The 26,143-nt window shown below is 51.5% G+C and overlaps 1 protein-coding gene across 1 annotated transcript in view; it reads left to right on the top strand.

Moving 5' to 3' along the window:
• MPRIP (myosin phosphatase Rho interacting protein) overlaps window positions 1–26,143 on the top strand; it is a 61,016-nt gene that overhangs the window by 29,157 nt on the left and 5,716 nt on the right. Inside the window, 13 exon segments of the mRNA XM_010016911.1 lie at window positions 361–520; window positions 608–877; window positions 6,270–6,411; window positions 6,930–7,046; window positions 9,830–9,886; window positions 10,690–10,758; window positions 10,966–11,055; window positions 11,399–11,508; window positions 11,754–11,766; window positions 11,768–11,802; window positions 15,720–16,022; window positions 16,024–16,288; window positions 17,171–17,287. Of these exon segments, the coding sequence (XP_010015213.1) occupies window positions 361–520; window positions 608–877; window positions 6,270–6,411; window positions 6,930–7,046; window positions 9,830–9,886; window positions 10,690–10,758; window positions 10,966–11,055; window positions 11,399–11,508; window positions 11,754–11,766; window positions 11,768–11,802; window positions 15,720–16,022; window positions 16,024–16,288; window positions 17,171–17,287 (1,748 nt within the window).

The following is a 26,143-nucleotide window of genomic DNA, read 5'->3' on the forward strand; positions in this document are numbered from 1 at the left end:
GTTGGACACAGGGGCTTGGAGCGACCTGCTCTAGTGGAAGGTGTCCCTGCCCGTGGCAGGATGTTGTGACTAGATGATCTTAAGGTCCCTACCAACCTTAACCATCTGTTATTCATCTATGCAAGCCCGACCTAAGGGTTGGACCAGCATCCCCAGTTCCCTGCAGACCATCCCATCTCCATGGACATGAAGGGTGGTCAGCGTAGAAAAGCCAAGAGTGCAAGAGATGGCACAGCGTGGGGTTGGGGCTCTTGTTGCCTGTCCCTGTCCTGAGTGGAATCGGGGTGATGTTAACAGCAGACTCCAACTTGAAACCAAATTGTACTTGAAACCAAGCTCGGTGCCTTCTGTGTCCCATAGACGAGAGCTCCATGAACGGAGACCGGATAGACTGCGGGCGGAAGACTCGTGTCGAGAGCGGGTACTTTTCCTTGGAGAAGACCAAGCAAGACTCGAAGCTGGAAGAGCAGCAGCTGCCTCCCCCACCGAGCCCCCCCAGCCCCAGCACCCCGAACAACAGGTACAGTTATCCCAAATCGCCCTCACAGGAGCATGCCCAGCCCTTTCCTTCCCCAGGTACTCGAGCAGGCGACCGAATGAGTCACAGCTTCTCTCTGAACTCCTTGGACTCGAAGAGCAGTTGCCCCATGCACAAGGACTCCAGCAGCAGAGATGTAGGAAGGGGAGCTGAAAAATCGGGGCGTCCCCTTTCTTTTAAAGCCAGCCGGCAGTACACCACCCTGGCCGACGTTCCCAAGGCCATTAGGATCAGTAATCGGGAGGCCTTCCAGGTGGAGAGGAAGCGGCTAGAGCGGAGAACCCGGGCCCGTAGCCCTGGGAGAGAAGAAGTGGCCCGGCTCTTTGGCAGTGAGAGAAGGTAAGGGATGAGTGGCTCATCTCCTCCTTGCATGCTTGCAACAGTAGTGAGGCTGCATCCCTGGGTGGAACCCCTTTATATTCAGTGCTCTTGGGTTTAAGGATGCTCATCCACACTGACTAGGGGGTGGGATGTCTCTAGTGCCAGCGGGCAGGGATCACCCTGCCTGGCTGCTCTGAGGGTGCTTGGCTGTGGTGGGTGGTGCTAAGTGGCTGGAAAAAAAAACCTTCCTCGTCCCCTCCCCAGCACGGCACACACTGGCAGCTGGCACCATGAACTAGGTTAGCTCTTTAAATGGTGTTAGTGCCAGGTGCCTTATGCAACTGCCTAATGAGCTGAGAGAGGTTGCAGAATGTCAGGGCATTAATCTGGGAGAGGAGAGGCGGGTGCAGTGCCAAAGCAGAACAGCTTAGTGTGGAGGAGGACTGGGAGGGAGAGCATCCACGCACACGCCTGCTCCATGCACTGGCATGTTCCGTGCTCTCCGGGCGAGGGACAGGCTCGACTTGCCCTGGGAGAGATGGATTTGTGCAGGGAGGGCAGCAGAGCAAACCAGGAGACAGGCCCCGGGCAAGAGGGCCGCCTGCCAGTCTGATTGTCTTGCCCTGGTTTTCCTCCGGGCATGTTCTCTCTCGCACAGTTTCAGCAGTCATTTCTCCTCTGTTTCTTCCCAGCCCCTAAAGGATTGTTTTCCAGCCTGGCTTCCGGGAGCTGGAAGTGGGTCTGGGAAGTATGGCACAACTTTGTGCCAGTCGGCAGGAGGATCCCAAACCCAGCCCAGCCCTTGGCAGTGTGCACAGCGAGTGCTGGACTGGGAATAAAGAAGAACACGGGTTTGGCTTTCTCTGCCTTGGGAATTAGGCTTTCCCTAGGAGGGAGAACGATTCCACACTGCCTTTTGGGCTTGGGACAGGGCTGAGAGAAGGCTGGTGACTGCTGGTTTGCTGGCTGAACTGGTGCAGTGTGTTGGTTCAGGTGTGGGTGAGAGCATGGGTTTGCTTGCACAGGACGCCCTGGCCAATGCCTGTCCCATTGTGAGAGGACAACGTGTTCCTCTCGTGCTGACAGTCCCTTGCTCCAGCCCGGGGTATCCTGCAGCACTGGGATCCAGCATGGAGCTGGGATGAACCAGCTGAGGGCAGGGAAGAACAGATTTACAGGCAGATAAAGGGCCTAGGAGAGGAGAGGCATAGACTGTCCTTTTCTAATGTCAGCCCCATTCACTGCCTGCTGGCGGGTGCCTTTCCCCAAGGAAAGTCTGTTTTTCCCAGCCCAGCTGGGCTCCTGGAGCTGTTAATGGGTTTTTAGTGCTTTATCAGGAGGGCCTTTTATCAGAGCAGGATGGGTGTCGGGAAAGGAGCAGATACTGACCTAGGGCTTGCTGCCCAATGGGCTGAGCCTGGGCCAGCGTTTGGGAGGGGGATGATGGCAGAGAGCAGGCCCAGCATCACACCAGAGAACGACCATTCACCAGCACCCTGCTCGGCTTGGCTTGGCTGCTTCTTGAATTTGAGTTTATTTAGTCCACATATCCTTCTCATTTTATTCCTGTGCTCTTTCAGGTTGAGCAGATAAAATAACTCACTTCCCTGCTGTTGGGGTCAGCTTTTCCCTTGGAGTTTAACACCATTTCTAACAATCCTTCTCAGTAACCCACTAACACATCCAGGAACACTTGCCTGAAGTCACTTGCCCATATGCCAACCCCATAGGTGCCAGCCAGGCACGGTTCAGATCTGCCTTTCATCCCTCAGTGTAGCCAAACAAACTTGCTTTGAATTTTGTGGTATTTTGGGTTCTTCCTCCCATTTTTTTTTTGTTTACCCACCATAAATTAGTGCGAGTGTCAGAGCTATGGATGGAAAAGGATTATTTTAGGTACCCTGTGCTGCATCCTTAGTGGCACACCTGCAGGCTTAGCTCCCCATAAAGCTGGTTTCTTGTCCCGTTTCCTTATAGTAAGAGATATTACAAGACTTAAGTCCAGGGTTGGGCTGGAAGTTTTCCATGTTGACCATTTATACCTGAGGCTGCCTTCACGCCCTGTCTGAGCTCGCAGCCACTCAGAGCCAGAAAGCAGAAGATCATCTCCAGGGTTTTGGTGGAGCAGCAGAGTGCGAGTTCCCTCTGCTGGCACGTGGCAGGACGGGGCTGACGTGCCTCCAGATTCCCATCTCAGACCCACCCATAGGGTGAAAGAGCAGGGGCAGCTCTTTGGAAACCCCATGAATGAATCTTGAAGCCTGTTTGGCACAGAGAGCTTCAGGGATGTCCTCAGACATTGGTCCCTGTATCCCAGTGGGACTTTGCAGCTGCAGGGATAAATCCTGGCACATCTCAAGAGGGTGGGAAGGAGACCACCATCAGGTGGGGGGTCCTTGGGGTGCAGAGACCTGGTGCCCTTTTCCTCATGCAGCTTCCCGGGAAGCTGTGGGATTTCTGGTTGCCAAACTTGCCTTTTCTTGCACGCTTTCAGGGATGCAGCCTCCAAACCTGTGGTTTTCCTGGTTGACCCCATGTTCTGCTCATGCTGGCAAGAGTCCCCTGTGGCATCTGCTGGATCTGCTGTAGGAGCATGGTCAGGGGCTGAGGGTCTCTTTCTAGCCTTGAAAAATAGCTGCTTGAAGTTGCTTAAAAGACTTTCCTTTCTCAAATCCCTTCTCTGGAGCTTCTGGAGATGGCAGGCTCTGCTCTGAATGCTGCTTCTGCCCATAGAGGAGCGCCTGCTTTCACAAGAATATATATTTTTTTCCTTGTAAAACTATCTTCTTCATTTTTGTGGACCTTTTGGGAAAATTCCTCTTCCTTTCCCTGACACTCACTGTCTTTCTTGCTGCTCAATAATGAATGAATCCAATAAAAACAAGCCCTTTCTTCCAATCAAAGAGAATCATTTTAACGATAGCTCGTGCTGGTCTTTATAGCTTTTCTTCCCACCACACACCCCCCCTCCACCTCACAGCCCAGATCTGCAGCTCGGGTTTGATGGCCTGGAAAAGATTAACAGCCTGCATGGCTGAGGAACAACTTGGGATGAGCTTTGTAGCTGAGAAAGCACTGAATGGCACCGCAGCTTTTCAAGCGCTTCTTGGTACCTGCCCGCAGCCTTGTTTTGGCAACACAGAGCTGCTGTTCAGAGGGAGCACCTCTCCCCTCGTGGTGGGGAGGAGAGGACAGCCCTTCCCCTCCCCATTCCTCCAGGATCTCTAGCAGCAACCTCTCTGAAACGAGCTAATGGGAAATAAAACCTATTCTTCCCTGTAATCTGGATGATATTAACCCCTGGGGCTGTGATTTGGTTGCAGTGATTTATTTTTTCCTCCTCCCTTTTTTAATGACGAATTACTGGAATGATTTTGATTTTGTTTTGTATGTAGATGCAGAGATATAATTTCCTCTTCTGTTCATTCATTTTCCAGCCTTATTTTCTTCCAGGTCTTGTTGCTCTCCACCTTCTCCTGCTGTGTTGCTGTGTGACGTGTCCACCTTTACTTCGCCTGCTTCGCTACCATCTCATCTCAATCTCAAGCCGTAGAACAACCTGATGGTGCAGCCCCTTTCATGAGAAATCAACCTGCTTTTGATTTTGTTTTATGGTTTTATTTGGTTGTTTCGGTTTGGTTTAATTTTCCTCCTGATTTTGTTTTTCTTCAGGCCTTCACCTAAATAGGGCACAGACAATGTTAATTCATGGATCTCTTACTCCCTCCTAAACTGAAACTCAGAGAAGGCTGGGCCAGTGTAAAAAAGGTTCAAATACTGTGTTTCCAAAGCAATTCCCCAACTGTTGGTGAATGGAGGATGTGGATTTATGCTCCACAGGCTTATGTGAATGGACATCTCATGAGCAGAACATCCCAGAGAGATTGGGAGCTCTGTGCAAGCTTGGGATCTGCCCGCTCCCAGTCTGCAAACTGGGAGTCAGCAGGGGCTGAGCACATGTCCCATAAAAACATCAGAGGGGTCTGGATTTACAAAGCAAAGTCTCCCCCCGCTGATTTTATCCCTTCCTCTTCGGCTGTGGGCTTCGGCACCCAGTCCTGGCAGCCTGGCTCTGAGCAGCAGTGAGGGACCCCAGCCCCCTGGGGGATGTGATGTGCTCAGACTGTTGGTTCCATTGATGGAATTTGGTGCAAATGTTGGTTAAAAACTGAACATCTCATGGGTTTTGAGCCCTTAATCTGCTGTTCCTTTCTCTGGGAAGTGTTAAAAATGTTGTTTTGGATAACCTGTTTCCCCTCCTGTGGTTGCTTTTGTGGTTTTCATGCACATTAGAGGTTCACACAGAGCAAGCAGCCCTGAGTTGAGATGTGGCATGTGTGGGTCCAGATTTTGTGTCCAGAACCCACCTGGACTGAGCTTTTGGGGAGGTTCAAAACTGAGCTTGGAGCTCACTTGGCATGTGTGGTGGTGGTGGGTTATTGCTTCATGTTCCCATGTTCTGGTTAAAGACCTGAGGTTGATACGCAGACCTTGGCATGCAAACTTAGGCACCAGCAGGTCCTTTGAAAACTCCAGTGTTTCCTGTGGGTCAGTGAGCAGCTTTTCATGCTGGAATGGTGCTTTAATTCCACCTGCAAAGGCCCTTTCTTAGGAACATCACATTTGGGTTTGGTCTGGGCTCGGCTCCTGCTCTATCCACATTTCTTCATAGTTCTTCTCCATCCTCAGAGACATAAGTGCCATGGTGCAATGGGTCACCAAGGTGGTGTCTGAGAGCCCAGGTTGTGCTCCCTGCTGTCCATACTGGATTTGCAGAACAGTTTGAGAGGAGGGTAGAGCCCCAGGGGTTTTCAGGGGGTGCCTGCAGAGGGTGCTCCTCATCTCATGCCTTCTCAGGTGCTACAACCTGCAAGCCAGACCTGTTGTCTGGAGGCACCTATGGACACTCCTCTGGGTGTTCCCTGTGTGTGGCTGAGTTTTTACAGGCCATCTATTGCAGTGAACACACAGGGTGACCCACAGCCACCTCTGCACCCCAGCTTGGTCTGTTGTGTCTGCTCTGTGACCTGGGGGAGCCATCGGTAGTTGCAGTGCTGGAGAGTAAAGACAAAGCTTGAGCCAAAGCTCAATCCCTGCCTCTCAAAGGGCTGTAAAATTTACAAGTACATAGTTATTGCTGGGTTTGCAAGGGGTTTCTAGATATTTAAGAGGATACTGGGGAGGGTTTTCTCCCTCTTTGGCCATGGGTAAAATGATGCATTGTCAGATTGGGGTGGTTTTTGCCTTGGGTTTGTGCATGCTTGAGCTCGCAGAGAGGGACCAGAAACCCGGTGTGCATGAACACTGGGGTCGAGTAATTCTGCAGCCTTAAATGTGTGGGGTTGTACAGCTCAGCTCAGTTCTGGGGTTTAAACCGGCTCTGGTTTCCCTTTTCCTGTCTATTTTCCAGGAGATCCCAGGTAATTGAAAAATTTGAGGCATTAGATATTGAGAACGCAGAGCACATGGAAACCAACGTATCGGCCGGTGCTGCCCTTTCCAGTGAGACGCGGCAGGGCAGGAGTGAGAAGAGGGTTTTCCCACGGAAACGGGTAAGCTGCTCATCCCAAGCCTTGTGGGCTTTGGAAGATGGGATCTGGCATCCCAGGATAGAAGGTTTAGCTATAGGTTTAGCTATAGGGTTTTGTCCCTGGCTGGAGCAGGGGATCTGGATCACAGACAGGCTCATGCACACACTGAGTGTGCTCAGCCTATGCAGGTTTGCTGCTTGCTGCTCTGCTCCCATGGCCCAGCTGCAGAGTGGAAAATGAGGCTGTCTTTTTTCCTTCCTCTGAAATAGAAACAGGGAAACTTCAGATCTGGCGTGGCAGGACACAGCAGGATGGGCTGAGGTAACAAAAGAAATAGGTAGTCTTGAGAGTCCCAGATACACTTAGATATATTGGGAACAAATTAATGCCTGAGAGGACAAAAATGTATTGCCAGTGCAATGACACTTGTTCTGAGCCTGAGATGCCCCTTAAATAACAGGGATTTTTATGCCATGAGCCAAAAGAGCAGGACTCTGTCCTAGTTCCTGCACTGATCTGGGCTAACACTGTTCACACAGGACTTCACTTGTGAAGCTGCAGCTGTGGGCTCCATCCTGGATGTGTCTGCGTCTCCTCTGTCCCCACACCGCCGGGCAAAGTCACTGGACAGAAGGTCCACGGAGTCCTCTATGACGGTGAGACACCGGGGCCGAGTCCTCTGCCTTGGGGCAGGATGTGAGAAGCCCTTCCCAGGCAGGTGCAATGAAAACTGGGCTGTCTGCTGCTTCCCCATGGCCAGGACGTAGAATATAGGATACACTCGGATTTGGAGCAGGTTTCAGTGACCTGAATCAGCTGTGACCAATCCTGAGAGTCACAGGAGCTCAGCTGGAGAGACCTGCACTTCTTGCCTGTTTGCTTCTACTGTTTGGAACAGTCTTGCAAGGAGTCCTTTTCCTTCAAGTACAGCAGCAGCTTGGAAAGCAGCCACCCATTTTGCTAGACATTTTTCCCTGGAATACCCTGTTTCCTCAATGCTTTGCTTGATGTGTTAGACACTGACGCTGTAGGTCACCCCTGAGGTGTTGAGGTTGCCAGCCAGGGCCCCTCTTTGCCCTGTGCTGTCTCTGGGTCATGAACTGATGCATCTTCAGACAGAGCTAACACATGGCCCAGTTTTCTAATGCCACTACCTTGATGTTTGTGCAGTTGCAGGTGGGTGTGAGTGGGATGAAGGCTGTGAGGAGGGGTCAAACCTCCCTCCTGAGCTTTCCTCCCTTTGCATATTTCAAATGCTCAGCAGACCTGAAGGCAAACAGTACAGAACAAACACAGAATGCTTTCCTCTCACTCACCACCCTTCTGTAGGAGCAAAATAAATACACTTGCTAATCTCTCACAAAGATTACAGAGCCACTGTAAATACAAGCTGCATTTTTTATGGATGGGCAGCTTCCATTCAAGGACTTGCAGAAAAATGCAGTGACTGAGTCTTCCTGTAGCTTTTCATGTAGACTTGTACAGCCACAAGAGGGATTTTAAATTCTTGGTGGTAATAAAAGGGTGCAAGAAGTGCATGTTAAGTGGCAATGCACAGCATCCAGTGAAGGCAAGGAAGTCAGTGGGAAGAAAACCTTTTCCTTGCATTAAATAAGCCTTTATTGTGCCACTCCTGCTATAAAAGTAGCAGTATAAGAAAAACCTGCATTACTGCTTGGCTTGCAGCTGTGATTGCACGACTCTCCCCTGCCCATTGGGTTCATCAGGATAAAAGCCAAGTGAGAGTTCATCCCTTCTTTAGGCTCCATAGGTTACAGAAGAGCCGTGGCTTGTGCTGCATTTGGTATATCTCTTCCATCATGTGCTTCATCTCATTTTGGTTTCTAATGCCTGCACCCTTGAGTGGCAGCTGGTCCCAGACGTTTCATGCTGCAGCAGCTTTGCAGCTTCAGGCACAGTCTGTGCTCTCTTATCTGCCCGAGCACTCAGAGGAAAGCAGAGGGGCTTCTGTGTGGAGCAGGACCTGCAGGAGAAACCTTCTGCTCCTGGTGCTTCTGTAGTATCTCACTGCAGCCCAGTCTAAAACATATGCATATACTGCTTAGCAGCATCATTCCTCTTTGGCTGCTCCTATAGCTTTGCTTAAATTTTAGGGAAACTAAGAGGTGTAGTATGAATGCTGCTAAGGAGAGATCTATCTGCTTTTCCAGAACATTCTGTTTATTCCCAGTTGATAAATAACAAGTGAACAACTAACTCCTATAGTCCTGTTTTCCTTCTCTACAAAGTGCATAGCTGGGAGCCAGTTATCTTCGATCCCAATACAGATTCTTTGCTTGATGCTCTCCTGTAGCACAAGAAAGGGCTTCAATAGGACCCAGACCCCAAGAGCACGATTCCACCTGCACTTTGGCAGAGAAGAAGTGGTGGAGTTGCTCTCTCAGGGTGAATTAGGGCTGAGATCAGGATGCCCAGCTCTTTAGAGATGATGTAGTCATGGCCAATGCAATATTCTCTATAGTTTGTTCATGGCTTATTGCTGCCTCATCAGCAGGCCCTGGTAGGGGGTAGTGGGTTTATTGCCAGCAGCCACAACGCAGCCAGGGCTGGTCCAGCTGGTGTCTGTCTGTTCAAAATTCCTGAAGGGCAGCATGGCATTTACTTCCCCCTGTGTTTTTGTGGAGTGGGGCTGTGTTGCCACCATGATGGGAACACCCAAATGTGTGTGCTTCACAGCATCAGTTTGATTGAATAGGCTTCCAGACCCCAGTTTTCCAGTGATCCCATTGCTATATCCTGTTTCAGGCACTACAGCTGCATTTCACACACTGCTGTCCTTTCCTTCTCCGCTCTGCAGCACGTGGAGCAGCTGGAGTTGCTCAGCCTCGAGGGAGTGAAAGCATTTCCACCACATCCTTCCCTCCACACGGGCAGGGCTGGCAGGAGTTATCCCACGCTGCCTTGGTTGCTTTTCCCAGGGCTTCAGCATCCCATTGCACCCTCTCTGGAGTGAAGAGCAGGTGTCATTTGGGTGGTGCAGTGCTCAGATTCCCTGTATTTCCAGCCTTGGGAATTTAGGATGTAGCCTTGCATCCGTAGCACATAGTTTTTGGTTTGTAATATATAATAGAGGGACAAAACTGCCTGCAGTCGTGCTAATTCATTGCTTCTCCTTCCTCTGTGATGCTGGCATAGCAGTAGGAAATTCCAAGAGGAGTGCTAGGAAGAGAACAGCCTGAATAAAGCATATAGCAGGTCTTTGTTCCTCCTGGGAGTGGACATTTAGCCACCATGCAATATAATGAGCCAGTTTGGACTAGGTGACCTTTAAAAAGGTCCCTTCCAACCCAAACTGTTCTATAGTTCTATGAATTTAGCTGTTACTGGCCTCTGCTTTGTTTTATCAAGCTGCTGCTCTTGTCTTCTGGGTGCAGATGCTTTTGACCTCCCCTCTGCTCACCCTTCTCCTTTCTTGCAGCCTGACCTGTTGAACTTAAAGAAGGGCTGGTTGACAAAGCAGTACGAGGATGGGCAGGTGAGTCAGGGGGAAGCTCTGTCCTTCACATTGGGCTTTGATGCCATGGTCAGTCCTGATTTTTGGCATCTGGCACTCACGTGGATGTCCTGGTGGTGCCGGCTGCACATGGGGCTGCTCTTGGCACTGACAAAACTCCAGTGTCCTTGCAGGGTGGATGGTGGCTATGCTCCAGATGGGAGAAACCAGTTGTAGGTGCTTGAGCAGAGCAGCGACAGGGAATTTGTATAACTCTGGAGCCAGGCAGCAGTGGTTGTGTGCAAACCTTGTGCAAATGGTGCTTGTCTTGGAGCAGGAATATCTGATTCTCTGTCCTGGGGAGGTTTCAAAGCCACACAGTGGGATATCATGTCCTGGGTTTCTAGGGAGCTGGGGCAGCTTGGATAGCAGCACTGCTTTAATGTTCCCATTCTCTATTAGTCACGAGACTGGGAGCAACCAGCTCCCCTGCGACCCAGCAACCTCCTTGGCGTCAGTAATGAGGCTCAGATAAGGCCTCTTGAGCACCGGGGAAGTGGCAAGGCCAAGGAATAAATAAATGCCTCTGCCACTGCTGCCTTCCTCCTGTCCATTCCCAGAGGGATACGGGATGCGCTGCTCTGTCACAGCCTTAGAGACAGGCACTGATGCCAGCATGGGTGTACTGGCTGTTTGCAGTCCCCTTCCCTGGATTTCCTTACCTCCCATTCAGCCTGTTGAGGGGAAATGAGGGTGTCTCTGCTGGGTGACTGTGACAAGCTGCCTGGGCTCTGCTAATGTGGAAGGAGCAGGAGTGTAACTGCCCTGTCTTGGTTGTTTCCTAGTGGAAGAAGCACTGGTTTGTGCTGACCGACCAGAGCCTCAGATACTACCGGGATTCAGTGGCTGAGGAGGTAAGTGCCTTCCCCATCAACATTCAACCCATTGCTCTGCACCCAGGTGCCCCCAAACCAAGCCTGTACAGGTTGTCTTCCCAGATGCCAAGGTGCTGGAGCATTGCTCTTCAGAGCTTTGTGCTTCTCAAGAGCCTCTTCCCTGTGAGCCCACCGCGTTTTGGGGTCATAAAGCAGTAGGTCTGATTTTACCTCTTCCCTCTCCAGGCAGCTGACCTGGATGGAGAAATCGATTTATCCACGTGCTATGATGTTACTGAGTACCCGGTGCAGCGAAACTACGGCTTCCAGATCCATGTAAGGAAAACATGGGAAGAAGGAAGAGTCTGGCTGTGGGACAGGCAATGGGGCTGCTTATGCTGTGTTGCTGCTTGGGGATGCTCATCTGTGGCAAAGGAAACATCTCCCCAGACACATAAGAGAGGCCACCCAGCACCCCTAAATAGCTCCATGGATTTATGGCCTAATTCCCACTGTGAGCATGTTCAGGGCTGGAGGGGCTGGATGCAAACTCCGCGAAGCCAGCGAGCAGTGTCCCAGCACTGGGGGCTTGGGGCTGGGTGCAGGGCTGTACTGGGGGCATGGGAAGGTGCTGCTGGGTGCAATCAGCTGCTCTGAGCCTGTTTTCCTCCCTCCCTAGACGAAGGAAGGGGAGTTCACCCTCTCTGCCATGACGACGGGCATTCGCCGCAACTGGATCCAGACCATCATGAAGCACGTTCGCCCCACCACTGCTCCAGATGTAACAAGGTAAAGGGGGGAGTCCAGCAGCCCCTGCAGGTGTCCGGTTTGCTGTGCAGGAATAACTCTTCCCTTATTCCTTTTCTTTCCTCTTTCTGAGCCTGTCCGTTCCTGGAAGCTGCGGCTCTTTCTCACATCCCTCTCTCTGGGCTTATTTTGGATACGCTTTGTGGGGATGCTGATATGCTGAGTTATTCTTTTAACGTGTGCACATTTCAAAGAGGGTTGAAAATGTGGCTTTAATTTGTGCGTAGGAATATGCAATACTGTTCCTATATCAAGGCTCCTCTGGATTCCTACCAGGTATTGTGAAACCACTTGGATTCAGTTGTGCCGGGTTCCCCCTTTCCTCTGGCTACTGTTCAGCACGAGCTGCCCATCCCCTTCGCGGGTCACGGCAGCAATTTAGAAGCTGTTTGGCTCTGATGTGTTTTAAACTCCAGCCAGCAACTCTTCCCTCCTCTTTTGATCTTCCAGAGCTCATTCCCCTTAGTAACGCTCACGTCTCCTCCTGCCATCAGTGCCAGAGGAAGGGACCCCCTCGCTTCACAGAGTACCTTCTGTGGGCGCTTGTGGCTGCGGGTAAAGGGTGTTTGACCTCCTCACAGCTAACTGTGCCAGCCACACTCGTATGGGCCACCTCTTCCAGGCTTCATGGACACGGCCGCACCATTAACTCCATCTCCTGTCCTTACCATAGCTGAAACAAGCAGGTTTTTGCCAGGTTTGTCCCTGCATTGATGGAATGGCTCTTCTCACCCGGTGCTGTTGACCCGGAGATGCTCCAGCCTCTCCTTCCCCATCCCGCTTGGCACTCGGCCACCGTTTCCCAGCCCTGCCCGAGCTCTGGTGGATCTCGCGGGGGTCTCGGGGAAGCCGCCTCTCTCCTCATTCCTGTGTGTGTTTGATTTCCATGCAATCCCAGGAAAAACTTCTCTTTGAAACTATCCGTGCTGAAGCCCAGGTTGGAAAACTGTGTTCTCTCCTGTATTAACGTTCTGTGGTTTGTATTACCTCGTGATTCACTGCATGCTCCTTTCCTGCACCTCGGATGGGAAGTCCTGCAGTTTCCATTTAGTTTTCTTTCCTTTTTCCCTCCCCATTTTTTTTTTCCTTAAATAAAAGCCAGAGAGAAGGGAAGAAGCAACATGGTCTTGACACTTGATTTTCCCACACTGGTATCTTCCGATGTGACTATAGATGAAGATGAAGACCAAGGAAATTTGAGGGGATCTCTCTGCTTTAAAGAGCCAGATAGAGCTCAACAGGTTACTGCAGCACTGTAGTCCTGTGCTTGCTGCCTTTGCATCTGCTCCAGGCCCATGCAAAGTGGTTTGGCTTGGCTTACCCCCATGAGAGGGTCCAAGCGCAGGTACCAGTTGGGCAGGAACTTGTTACACTGCATTAATAGACCATCAATCACAATCCTGAGCTGGGGAAAAGGGAATTATAGGTGCACTTCTGTTGTTTTCCACTGTTTTGGATGGGATAGAGTCTGGCGTGAGTTAGTCATGTTGCTGTGAGCAGAAGGGCTGCGCTGTTCGTGGAGCAGGGCTGTGTTCACCTGTCCCTGATCACAAGCCCCTTGCCATGGCGTGGGATATCCCATCCCATCCCACCTGGCTTCAGGCTCATCATTAACATCCATGCCCACCTTATGAACAGGGCTGCTGGAAAGCCAAAGGAGACTGCTAAAGGCTCACGATGGAGAGGTGGCAAATGTCTGCACAGTGTGGCTGGGGTGCAAGAGGGACATTAGCCTGCATACTTGGCTGTGCTGGGAGGATGATGGTGTTCACCCCATTTCCAAGGCTGGTCTGACTCCATACACTCCTGCAGCCATGTGCTGTGTCTCATTAACCCGCTGCTATGTCTCCATTGAGCCAAACACACTCGTTACTCAACTAATTACTGTTTAGATTGCTGCATGTGTCAGCCCTCAGCGGGGAGGCAGATGCTGCACTGGTCCCTGCCCTCAGCACTGCCCTGCAGTCTGCAGAGACACTGATTACCCTCTGCTAATGATCACTGTACACATATAATATACCCACAAGCAAGAAGGTGGCTGCTTCAGTGCTGGGGCACTGGTTCCCCAGTGAGGGTGAGCTCCCCAGAGCTCTCCCAGTTCCCTGCAGCTTCTTGCACACACAGCTCCCACAGCCACCCATATTCGACTCCCTAACTTTTCATTTTGACCTATAAATACCGTTTCAAGGCAAAGATCCCACACACAAACACGTGATGTGAATTCATTTGGGATGGAGGAGATGTGAGATGTGTGAGCAGAATTAATAGCCGTGGGCAATTGCGGGAGATGAAACGAGAAGCTTTGGGTCTGTCCTGTGAGTGTCTTAACTCAGTCCCCCGTGGCCATCCCTGCTCCCTGACACACATCCCATGCCCTTTGGAAAGCAGCAGAGGAGAAATGAGCTCATGAGATGTGTCTCCTTTAGAAATGCCGAGACTCTTCCATGTGGTATTTAGAGCAGCACCATTGCAGCATCTCAACAGCATCCAAGGGGCCCCAAAACCCCATTTTTGCCTTGTGCTGTTCTGCAGTTTAAGACTCAATCTCATCCCGTTTTACTTATTTTAAATGCAGCTGTAATCCAGATTGAGTGCTTGGCTTTGGGATTGTGCAGTATCTCCTCATGGTTGAGGAGCGAGCAGGTTTCATTGCGGTGCCTTTTGGGTTTATTCTATTCACTGCAAGTGACAGAGCTGAAGAAGGAATTCTCTCTTGAGCTGCTTTTAGCCTGTAGCTGCCAGTGTCTTGCAGCCCAGCTCTCCTGAGCCTGTGGTTTGATCGTGGATGAAAGTGCATCGGAAGATACTAGCCCCAGACCCATGCGGAGTCATCTCTTCTGCTCCATCCTTTGTTTTGGGTGTATGCACATACGTGAGGTTGTTGGCTGCTGGCGTGTGTTTCCAAGGCTGGAGGAGAAGCTGTGCTGCTCCCTCCTGGTCACCGCAGTCTCGGTGCATGTGGTCCCATGGGTCAGAGCCCTGGTAGCAGTGATTTGCCTGCAGCAAAGGGCCTGAGGAGCTGCTTTCCAGCTCTTCCCATTGTGTCCTTCTGGAAAGCTTGTTGAGGCTGTGCTGGAGGCTGGAGCCTGAGGGGAGGCTGTGGTTGTACTGGAAGCAGGGAAAGGCAGGAGTCAGCCTGAGCAGCAGGGCTGTGCCTCAGGAGGCATCTCAGGGGCTTCTGATAGCAAAGAGGGTTCAGCACATGCCTGCCACTCCTTCGGGATGGCTTCTTCTGCAAACTTAGCACACTGCTGTTTTCTGTTTTGATTTTGATCTGCATGTGACAAGGCTGGCATGTATTAATAAATTAATCCTCCATTATGGATTATCCATAGGTTGGAAACGGTATTGCCTTCTCCTGTTAACTTCTCCCTGCTTGGCAAGTACATCTCCCCTCCCAACCCACCACCTCAGCACTCAAAATTATTCCTTGCTTGAGAAATGGGCATTTGTTGAATAACTCCCGTTCTCCTTTGCTGCACTGACAACTGCTCATGCAGTGTGCAGCCCCCGTGCTGCCCTCCAGGCTGGTTCCTCAGGGGAGATCTGTGCCTTCAGTGCAGATAGTGGCATGGAGAAGTTTTCAACCCATTAATACCCCGACTTTGCCAAGCTCAAGGAAAACCTTCCCCCCTGTTACCCAAGACCTGTGGGAGCTGCTCTGTGCTTCTCCACCCTGCAGCTCTGAAGCCAGACTGACTTTGGTGGGACTGGTGGCATCCTCCCTGCAAGTACATGACTATGGCTGCATTGACCAGCGTGTGTGCATGGAGCCCTGCAACCAGGGTGGTGGGCGCTGAGCCATTGGGAAGCCTCTTCCCTGCCTGGCAGGATGGTTTGGGATTGCTGCCTCGGCCACGGGCTGCTGCTGGGTCATGGTCACCATTCCTGGGGTGGCTGCTGAGGAGGAGTGAGGTTGGGATCAGCTGCTGTCTGGGGACCAAGGGGTGCCCAGAGCATCTGGGGCCGCTTGCACCAAAGCTTTGCACACCAATGTGACCCCGGGGAAAGGCAGCAGCAGCTCCTGCACCAGAGAGGCGATGAGAGATGGAGGGGCAGGGGGGCACCCACATGGCATTGGCTTGGGCTTCCAGCAGCCCCTTTCCACCCAGCTCTTCGAGGCATGCGTGGGAGCACCCGGCTATCTCGAGCACCCACTGACACTTTCCTTCACCCTCTCTGTGTCCTCACAGCTCTCTGCCGGAAGAGAAAAGCAAAACAAGCTCTTCCTTCGAGACTGGTCCAAAGCCGAGCGAGAAACCAGATGCAGAACAAGCCGAGCTGGACCCGGAGCAGAAGCGGAGCCGTGCCCGGGAGCGCCGGCGAGAAGGACGGTCCAAGACCTTTGACTGGGCTGAATTTCGCCCCATCCAGCAAGCCCTGGTGCAGGAGCGCGCGAACACCACAGACTCCTCCAGTAGCGGCTCTGCCGCCTTCTCCAGGGACACCGGTGCCACCGACACCGACTCGGGAGCACTGGGGCGGGACGCGGCGCGGCAAGCGCTTCGAGATGATCGATGCCGTGGATTGGGCAGGGTCGGAAGAGGCGCTGAGGATGGAGGTGGATCGGATCCTGCCTGTCCCAGCAGACATCAAACCACAGAACGTCCACGTGGAGATCGAGCAGCGCTGGCACCAAGTGGAGACCACCCCGCTGCGGGAGGAGAAGCAGATCCCCATCGCGCCGCTGCACCTCGCCCATGCCGAGGACCGGGATGAGGGGCTGTCGAAGCAGCACTTGACCACGCTGCTGGAGAAGGAGGTAAAGGAGGGTGTGTGGGGTGCTGGAACAGCCTTTAGGCCACTGTGGTAACTATAAGAAGCCTGAGCAAGGCTTAAAAAAGCTGCTTTTATTCCTGCTTTGTAATGGCAAGGGGTGGGAATGCTGTAGGGTCCCCTGGGGAGCTGGCGGGGCACAGATCCGTGTCCATTCCCGTTCAGCCCTGCCAGCAGCTTCCACGTTCCCACGGCTGCAGAAAGGGTTGTTCTTCCAAGAGTGGCACTTTGTTACCCCCTCCCAGCCAATGCAGCCTGTACTCGTGTTGGTGGTTAGCCAGCCTGGCTCTGATGAGATGGGCACAACTGGTGTGTATCAACCAGACCCTAAAATCAAGCTCCTAATTCTGTGTGCCTCTGCAGCTGTAGAGATTTGTGTCTGTGGTTATGTCTACAAAACTATAAACTAGCTTCAGCTGTAGCACACACCACAGAGGTTCCCTTTTTGAGGAGCCTGCATCAATCTTAGATTTCAGGAAGAGAAAGGAGGAGACTCAGCTCACTTGGAAGAGATCCATGCCTGGGATAGCAGAGGTTGTTGTTAGTTGGGATTGAGGTGTATTAGGGGTACAGGTGTGGAGTAACCAGAAGTATCACTGATCTGAACTGGGCAGGGATTTGCCAGGGTCATGCCTGGCACGAGCCGGTGCCATTCACCCTTTGCTGCAGTGAGCTTAAGGAACTAAGCTAATACATAACTTAGTTCTTTCAGAGGGGAGGGATTTTGCCTGGCAAAATGAAACACAGATCCCAGAGCAGAGCAAAGCAGCAGTGCCATCAGAAGCCCCGTTCGTGCTGTTCTCTGTCCCCTCCGAGCCCCTTGCTCCTTATGACCGACCCCCTGGACGCTGTCTCTGTGTCCCTCCAGCTGGAGCAGAAGCAGAAAGAGGCCTTGGAGCTCCTGGAGCAGAACCGGCACCTGCAGGACCAGCTGAAAGTGGCACTGGGCCGGGAGCAGAGCGCCCGGGAGGGCTACGTGTTGCAGGTAGGGGAGCAGGGAGGAGAGAGAAACCATCCTCCTCTGCGTGTGCCCGAGGGGGACCCTGGTGGGCTTCGGTGTGGGGTGTTCGTGGTTGCATCTTCGTTGACGCAGAGATGTGAACCACTGAGTGGGCTCTAAGAGGTTTGATCTTGCAAATACTGCTAATTCTGCAGCTTTACAGAATCATCTGCTCAACAAAACCCTTGATCTGGGATGCAACAGGCAGCAGATAGCATTGCCTGCTAGCATCCCAGAGGGAAAACAGTACACAGCCATGGTAGGCAAGTGGGACCTCAGCAAAGTCCACCTCTGATCTATCTTGTGTCTGCCTATGCAACCACTGTTCCCCTCCTTGTATGCCCCAGGTATTCCCCTCAGGCTGTGGGGTGCACATAAGGCTTTCTAAGCGTGCTCCTGGATGTGGAGCTGGTGTGGTGGTTACATGGGCAAACACAGCACATGCAGGCGTATCTCCTGGACACATTCCCTACAGCCAGAGTGGGATTTGCACCAGGACAACCTGTTGTCTTGGGTCTTGGTGGTTTCTTCCGTTACAAGATGCTTTTCCTCAGCAAAGCCCTGAAGTGTGTTTGGAGGTCCTGGCAAAAGAGACAGGAGAGTCTCTTGGGAAGCCTTTCCTCCCCTCCTCCAAACAAAGTGGACTTTTCCCAGCCCTTCCTCTGGGAGCATCTGTGCCCGGAGGAGCCATGGCGCCTGCAGGGCGGCTTCTGGCTGCTCTCATGGGTCCCTAGTCCTGTTTCGTGCAGGGGCAGCATTTTGGCCTGCTCAAATCTACTTGGCCAATTTGGCTCTGAATCAAAGTGGCCACACACTGAGCTCCCGTGGCAACAAACCCAGTGTTGATGCTGAATCTTGTGTCCTTATTTCCCATGGGAGGAATTTCCCCTGAAGGAGTTGCACAGGGAGTGGAGCCAGCCCAGGTAGAGGAGGATCTTTCCTTCCTTTCCAGTGATCTCCTTGGAGGAGTTACTAATACATTTTCTTCTGGAATCCCCAGGCTGACAGTGCTTGCTTGGAGGAGTTCCATTTTCAATTGGCAGTGTTGGAAGAGTAGCCAACTCCCACTTCCCTGGGGCAAAGGCATCCAGCCTTCCTTTGCCTGGAGCCTGGAAAAAAGCAGGGAATGGGGCTAAAAGCTGGATGCTGAATCCATCGTCAGATTGGCTGAGTTGAAGTTGGCCGTAGTGCCTTGATACAAGGAGGGGGGAAGGCTCAGAAGAAGGCTGAGAAATCATCACTGCAGTGAGAAGTGGCCCAGGCTGTGACCTAGAAGTTGGAGAGGGTTTTTGGAAGGGCTGGAGGCTTTTGGTTGCTCCACTTTCATTGTTCTAGGGATTTCCCTTGTGCTTCCCTGGGAGCAGAGGGATTAAAGTCCTGTTGCAGAAGGGAGCAACCCCAGCAAACCCTGCTGGGGTGGAGGAATGGAATCACTGGGGTGTTTCTGCAGCCCCACACTGTGGGCAAACATCTTTTTGGATGGACCCTCTGAATTGTGGCCCCCACCTCCATCCTGCCTAACTTTGGGAGGGAGGGATGGGGAGGGATGATGGAGGAGCCTGACTGCTGCCATCCTGAGCTGCTGGGGGGGGACTAGCCCCTCTTTGGCAGCAAGACCAGCCCCATATAGACCCCCAAGCACTGCCCTGACATAAAAGATGCTGCACATTTCATAAGGCAGCCACTGAGATCCCCATCCTGATGCATGTGCCGTGCACTGAAGCCTCTCCGGCCTCGTGTAACCCCTCTCTTGCTCTCAGCTTCCTTGGGATGGGACACCCCTACTGGGAGAAACAGTGGGAGCTCCTGCTCCTCACAAACAGACTGGAGATGCCCCCAGGCTCCAGTCGTGGTGGGTGGGAAGGGTCACGTACTAACCTGTCCCGGGCGGTTGTTCTTGCATGTTTTTGGTGTAAAGCATGAAATATAACTTAACATAACTGAGTGTCACATCTGTGGGCTTTCCTTACCAGCAACCAGAGTACAGCAAAGGCAGGCCAAATTCCTAGGCTTCACGCTGTGCTTCTCTCACCTCTTCCTGTCTGTGTATTTTGTTTCAAGATACATCATTTCTGTTGCCTTTTTGCATGAGTTCTCTCTCTGTGAGTTTTCTCGTTGCATGCTACATTGCTTTGGTTTGAGTCTCACAAAGGTTGGTTTCTTTCAGTTTACATTCTCATCACACCTTTTTCCCTCCCCTTCACTTGTCGGGCTCTTTTATTTTGTCCTTTGTTGGGTTTTGGGTTTGTTTTTTGCAGGTAGAGGAATTAGATCCTCCTTAGTCTTAACCTTTAACATAACAACATCTCTGTCATGCGATGAGCAGCCACTAAGTCCTGTTTGGCAGGCACAGACATGACATCGCCACGCCGCTGTCCTGCGTTGGGGTGGGATGTGATGTCATTGCTATCACCTCACTTTCTGTTGTTGCTTTGGGTCGGTAGGACTGTGTTACCTGAACTGTGCACTTTTTGTTCCACAACAACCCGAACAAACATGCTCAGAAAGCACTTCTCAACCTGTTATCATCCTTCCTTCTTCTCACCCTGTTTTTATCTTGTCTGTCTGTTTTACTGCTGGTGTTTCTTTTCCATCGTGTGTTTTTTGGTTCTGTTTGATTTTTGGTTGGGTTATTTTGTTTTCCTTTGAGCCTGTTACTGTACAGCTGTTTTGATGTTGTGGTCCATGTTTTCTGTTACTGGAAAGCAGTTGTTGCTCATTCAAAAATAACAAAAAACCAAAAAAGGTTAAACCAAACCAAACAAATTATGCCGAGAACAAATCATCCCAATTGGAGCATGTGGGTAGCAGCCAAATCACTGCGAGGAGCTTTTCCATGGCCTGCCTGGCCAGAGGTGTGACACTCAGAAGGGAGAGCCAAGAGTGTTACTAATCTAGTATTTAATCAATCTTTTTAAGACCGAGGTGGCCGCCTCGCCATCAGGTGCCTGGCAGAGGCTCCACAAAGTCAACCAAGACCTCCAAAGCGAGCTGGAAGCCCAATGCCAACGCCAAGAGCTGATCAATCAGCAGATTCAGTCGCTGAAGCGCAGCTACGCCGAGGCCAAGGACGTGATCCGGCACCACGAAGCTGAGATTCAGAGCCTGCAGGCGAGGCTCAGTAACGCGGCGGCCGAGCTTTCCATCAAGGAGCAGACCCTGGCCAAGCTCAAGAGCGACCTGAGGAGCGAAAAGGAGAAAGCCAAAGAGCAGTTGGAGGAGTGGCAGCACGGTGAGGCCGCGCTCAGCTCCCAGCTGAAGGCCAGCGAGCAGAAGCTGAAGAACGCGGAGGCTCTGCTCCTGGAGAAGACCCAGGAGCTGCGGGACCTGGAAATGCAGCAGGCGCTGCAAAGGGACCATCAGAAGGAGGTGCAGCGGCTCCAAGACAGGATCGCGGACCTGAGCAGGCAGCTGAACACCAGCGAGCAAGCGCGGATGCTCATGGAGGAGAAGCTGCAAAAGAATTATGAGGCTTTGCTGGAGAGTTGTGAGAGGGAGAAGCAGGTTTTAATACGGAGCCTGAAGGAGGTGGAGGATAAAGCCAATGAGTACGAGATCCAGCTGCAGAATAGCGAGCAGCAAATGGAGATCCTGCAGAAGGAGAAGCTGAGTGCCAAGTTCGAAGGCAGCGAGCTGGTCCACCAGTTGGAGGAGCAACTACTGATGAAGGAGGCCAGCATCCAGAAACTGGCAGAGCATATCAAGGAGCTCGAAAGAGAAAGAGATCAGATCAAGTGTCGGTTCCATGAGCTCATGAATCAGGTTGCTGAGTCGGATAATGAAGTGGCAAAGCTGCAAGCAAAGCTGAAAATGGAAGAGACCAACTACCACAACCTGGAGCAGTCGTTTGAGGAGGTGTCTGATCAGTTCCAGGGTGTGCAGGAGGTGCTGAAGGAGAAAGAAGAAGAGCTGAGACACGTTAAGGAAATGCACTTGAGAATTGTGGAGAAGAAAGACCAAGACCTCAGTGAGGCTTTGGCTAAAATGGTTGCTTTAGATAGCAGCTTGGAGGAGACTAAAGTAAAGCTAAAGGCCAAGGAGGAGACTTTAAAGAAATTGGCTAGTGCAGGCACAGGTCCATGTGCTGAGGAGGGAGAAGAGCTTGGCCACAATCTCGAGGCTGATGAAAGTCATCCATCCCAGCTAGGGCAGCCTCTGCAAACTCAGGATGTCCTCCCAGCTCTGACTTACGCACTGAAGGAGGAGGAGGATGAGGTTCTTGAGACCAGGCAGAGGCAAACAGAGGAATTTGGCTCCCCATCCAAAGCTGTAGAGCTCCAGGACCAAGAGCTGGTTCAGAAAGCCTTAACAAAGCCCGATCTAGGAATCATGGGGGCCAAGAGGCAAAGAATCCGTTTCTCAAGCATCCAGTGCCAGAAATACATCCATCCAGATGGATCAGAGAAGAACTGGACAAGCAGCACCTCTTCAGACACAAGCCAGGACAGATCACTGTCTGAAGAAAGCATGTCATCAGAGCCAACTCTTGGTTACCCATCATCGGGGACAAGTGACTCTGAGACCTATCTCTCAATCATCCATTCCCTGGAAACCAAACTTTATATCACAGAGGAAAAGCTTAAAGATGTAACGATGAAGCTTGAGAGCCAGCACGGCCATAACCAGGAGACACTCATTGCCCTCCACCATCAGTGGGCCAGCACCGAGACCCAGCTGCGGGAACAGCTTCAGACCAGCTTATCCCAAGTCAGTGCTTTGATCTCGCAGCTCGAGAGCGAGAGGCAGGAGAAGTTCAAGCTCATAGAAAGCCACGTTAGCGAGCTGGGAGGTTTCCAAATGAGGAATGATCAAGCCCTGACTTGCTTAGAGAAGTGCAGGGAGCAACTGAGATCTTTACCCACATCAGACAAGGAGAAAGAAGGTGATTTGTTCCTTGTTACTCTCTCCAGCATGGAAACAACCTTATCAAATGCAATCCAAGCCTTGAGAGGGCTGCCATCGGAGTATCAGCAGAGTGAAAGGCTTATCACGGATAGCCCTGCTCCAGAAGGAGGTTATTTGGGAGAAGAGGAGCATGTCTCCAAGGAGCAGCGAGTGGAAGTGTTTGACATGGGCCAGCTGAGGTGGCTCTCAGAGAGAGTGGCATTTGAGGCCTCTCTCATCAACCAAATAGCAGAGTCTTTGAAAAACGCAAGCTCTGAGATATCTCAGCTTCTGAGAGAGATCCAGGGAACAGCTGAAGTGGTGGTGTTGGAGCCAGCGAATGTTTCTCATACAGCCATCAGTTTGGCCAGTGTCCTATCTAAGAAGCTGCTGCTGGAAGGGGAGTTCTGGGGCCAAGTGGAGGAGCTGAGAGTGCACTTGAGCACCAGAGAAGGAGAAGCCGAGGGCAAACCAGAAACAACAGGTTTGGCCTTTTCTCCGTGTTTCCTCAGTGCTGTAGCAGATGCTACATTGGTCAAGGCAGAACTTGGCTTTGTTGCACAGAAAATGAGAGAATCTTTTCATCAGAGATTAAAAACCATTGAAGAAGACCTCCATAATACCAAAACAGCTCTCCAGCAGCATAAGTGCATGTTGGAGGAGATCATCAAAGCGTACAGGACTCCTGATTTTGACCGAGTTATGCACCAGATTTCTGAAGCACTTGAGATTCAGAAAGATGCTTCAGAAAGAACCCAGATCTCCTGGGATGGGAGCCGTCTCCAAATGGGACCATGTCAGGAATTAGCCAAGGTGGAGCAGATGGGCAGCCTGCAGGACTGTAGTAGTGGAGCTCTTGTTTCCATTCAGGAAGATCTTGCCCAACAACTAAAGGACAAAGCTAATGTTCTGAAGGAGATATCTGTTGCCTTACTCTCTCTGCCTCCTGAGGAGGCAATGAGAGACTGTCAGAAGCTCCTGAAGATATCTCAGAGTCTTTCGTATCATTCGTGCATGGGAGACCTTGAAAGGTATTCCTCTTTGTTAGTCCACGATGCAATTGTTCAGGCTCAGGTTTGTTATGCTGCTTGCAAAATGCGGTTGGAGTATGAAAGAGAGATGAAGTCCTACAAGGAGTCCTTGCAGAGCATGGATGCTCTCTGCCAAGAGCGCGTGAAGACGGTCTCTCTCCTTCGGGATGAGTATGAAGACTTGCTTAGGAAGCAGCAGGGTGAGTACAGCGAGGTGATTGCCATGCTCGAAAGGGAAAATGCTGATCTCAAAGCAAAGGTGGCCCAGCTTGACAGTCAGAGGAGGCTCCTGGAGGAAGAAGAGCATAAACACAGCAAGAGCTTGAGTGAGTTACAGGGACGGTATGAAGAGGAGATCCGAAACGTGATAGAGCAGCTGAACAGGACAGAGGATGCTCTGAAGGCTGAGCGGACAGAAGGGCTCAGCCAGCTGGATGCCATTGTCCGTGACAAGCAGAACATGGAGCAGTACCACCTAGAGCAGATGCAGATGCTGGAGGACAAGTTCCAGGCCAAGATCAAGGAGCTGCAGGTCATCCACGGCGAGGAGCTGCAGGCGCTGCAGGAGCACTACAGCCAGAACCTGCAGCGCCTGCAGGAGACCCTGGACGAGTACCAGAGGCAGCACCCCGAGGTGTCCCCTGCCATGGACCCGGGTGATGGGGATGCCTGGGTGGCCACTGAGGCTGGTGGCACCGGGCAGGACCCTGGGGGTGACCTGGACTCCATGCATGGTCTGCGGGAACGCATCCAGGAGCTGGAGGCCCAGATGAACGTCATGAGGGATGAGCTGGAGAACAAGCATTTAGAAGGGAACGCCTCCACCTTGAGGGAGAAATACCAGAAAGACTTTGAAAACTTAAAGGTTTTGACATGTTTAACACTTTTTCTGCTGCTGAGTGACTGGGAGGGGGCATTGATCCTGGGGTTTGCTTGTTGAACCAAAGGGTATCCCCCTAAAGAGCTAGCATGCTGAAGCAAGCCCTGAAGTGTTAGAAGGGTCTCTCTAAAGCATGGTATTCGCCTGTTCTCCATGCTTGGGTATTCTAAATGCATTGCTGAAGGCTTAGTCTCAGTGGGAGGGTTGATTATTGGAGGTGGTGTCTGCATGTAGAGGGAGAGTGTCAAAGTAGCTTGATAACATCACACTCTCCTTCATTATGAAGACCATAGTGTTTCTCCTCATACCTGAGATGCACATTTTATTCATGACTTCCCCTTAAAAGCATTCCTCAACTCTGTCTTTCTCAATCTGATCAAATCTCCAGTCTATCTCTGCTGCCCTCAAAAACACAGGATGAAATGGAAACTTAATGCTCTCAGAACATATGTTCCTGGGGAAAGTAGCTGCAAGCAGATGCCAAATTCTGTAGCAAAGCACGAGGCTGTGAGGAGAACCACCCTGGTGGTGTACACCAGCAAGTCTTTACACAACAAACAGTGCACAGTTATGGGAAACCCAGGTGAGGTGCAAAGAAACCCATTGGCAATGAAATGCCATCGTTGAGATTGCTCCTCCTGTACTCACTGGCTGTAAAAGTAGCCTGAGATAGTACAGCATCTAAAATAATCTCTTGGCTTTGGTGTTTCGCTTTTGATCGGAGAACATTCCAGTTGGGAAGTGGGTTTAGGGTAGCAGAGGACTCTTGGCAGCACCAGGTTGAAAGGGCAGTGATACAGGCTGTGTGCAGAGGCCGTACTGGTGAGGCTTTCATGGAGCAGTCATTCTTCAGAGTGAGCAAAAGTACAGGAGAGCTTCCTTCCACCCATGAGGTCCTCAGTGCACATCTGGGCTGGGGGTTAAGCGTGGCTCGGCTCCATCCATGAGACCCTCAGTGCACATCTGGGCTGGGGGTTAAGCGTGGCTCAGCTCCAGCCATGAAACCCTCAGTGCACATCTGGGCTGGGGGTTAAGCGTGGCTCAGCTCCAGCCGTGAGACCCTCAGTGCACATCTGGGCTGGGGTTAGTTAAGCGTGGCTCAGCTCCAGCTAAAAGCTGACTTTAGCCTGGGGAGAGCAGTAGTTCTGCTGCATCCCATCATGTGAATTGGGCATCCATGGGAGGGAGAACTGGGGAGAGCAGAGTGAAGCAGTGGTGCTCACTCAGTGCTGTCTCCTCCATCTTAAGCCTTAGGAATGGAAAGTCCTTCTTGAACCCCCTGCCCAGGTCAGCAGGACACAGGGGTAACCTTGTCCTGTGAGCCAGGCACCAAACAGGGTGCTGGTACCAGGGGATGTTCTTGCTTTGGAAGAAGGCAAAATGCACCCTCCCAGGGGTCCGGGAGGGAGCAAAGCCAGCTTCTCTGGGCACCTTGGTAGGAAACAGAGGGATAGCCAGCAAAATAAGAACTTCCTTTGGTTAGAAAGCTAACCAGCAATGGCATAACTGTCCAGTACAGGCTTAGATGTGCTTGATTCTTCTCATTTGAACCTGATGGAGAATGTACCACCAGTAACACGAGGTTACTGGGTTGTACATGTTCAAACGTCCTGGATTTATAGCAATGCATTTACAATACATTCAATAATGAACCTGGATACAGCCAGACCTATGGAGGAGCATTCACTGTTTTCCTCCAACATGAGAGGTGTGATGGAGAACCCTGCAAGGCTCCTTCATGCCACTTGAAGACAAGTCCAGACAGGTTCTGGCGCTGAGTTATAAGTTTCAAAACCAAATAAGGCTGAGAAAGTGAAGAATGCCTCGGGATTGAAACTTAAAGGTGAGGGAAAAAAGCCCCAGAGCTGAAAATGGGGAATGAGGATGGCACAGGTTACAGAGCATTAGACAAAAAGTGATTCTGAGCAGGGTATATTAGTGTAGACAGTGGTGTGAGACTGTCATGAGCACTTTTGTCATGAGGGAGGTGAATTTGTCCCCCTTAAATTTCCCATGGAGTCCCAAGGTGACAGTTCTTGCTTCCCC

Source organism: Nestor notabilis, unplaced genomic scaffold (assembly GCF_000696875.1).
Source record: "Nestor notabilis isolate BGI_N333 unplaced genomic scaffold, ASM69687v1 scaffold16366, whole genome shotgun sequence".
Taxonomy (NCBI): domain Eukaryota; kingdom Metazoa; phylum Chordata; class Aves; order Psittaciformes; family Psittacidae; genus Nestor; species Nestor notabilis.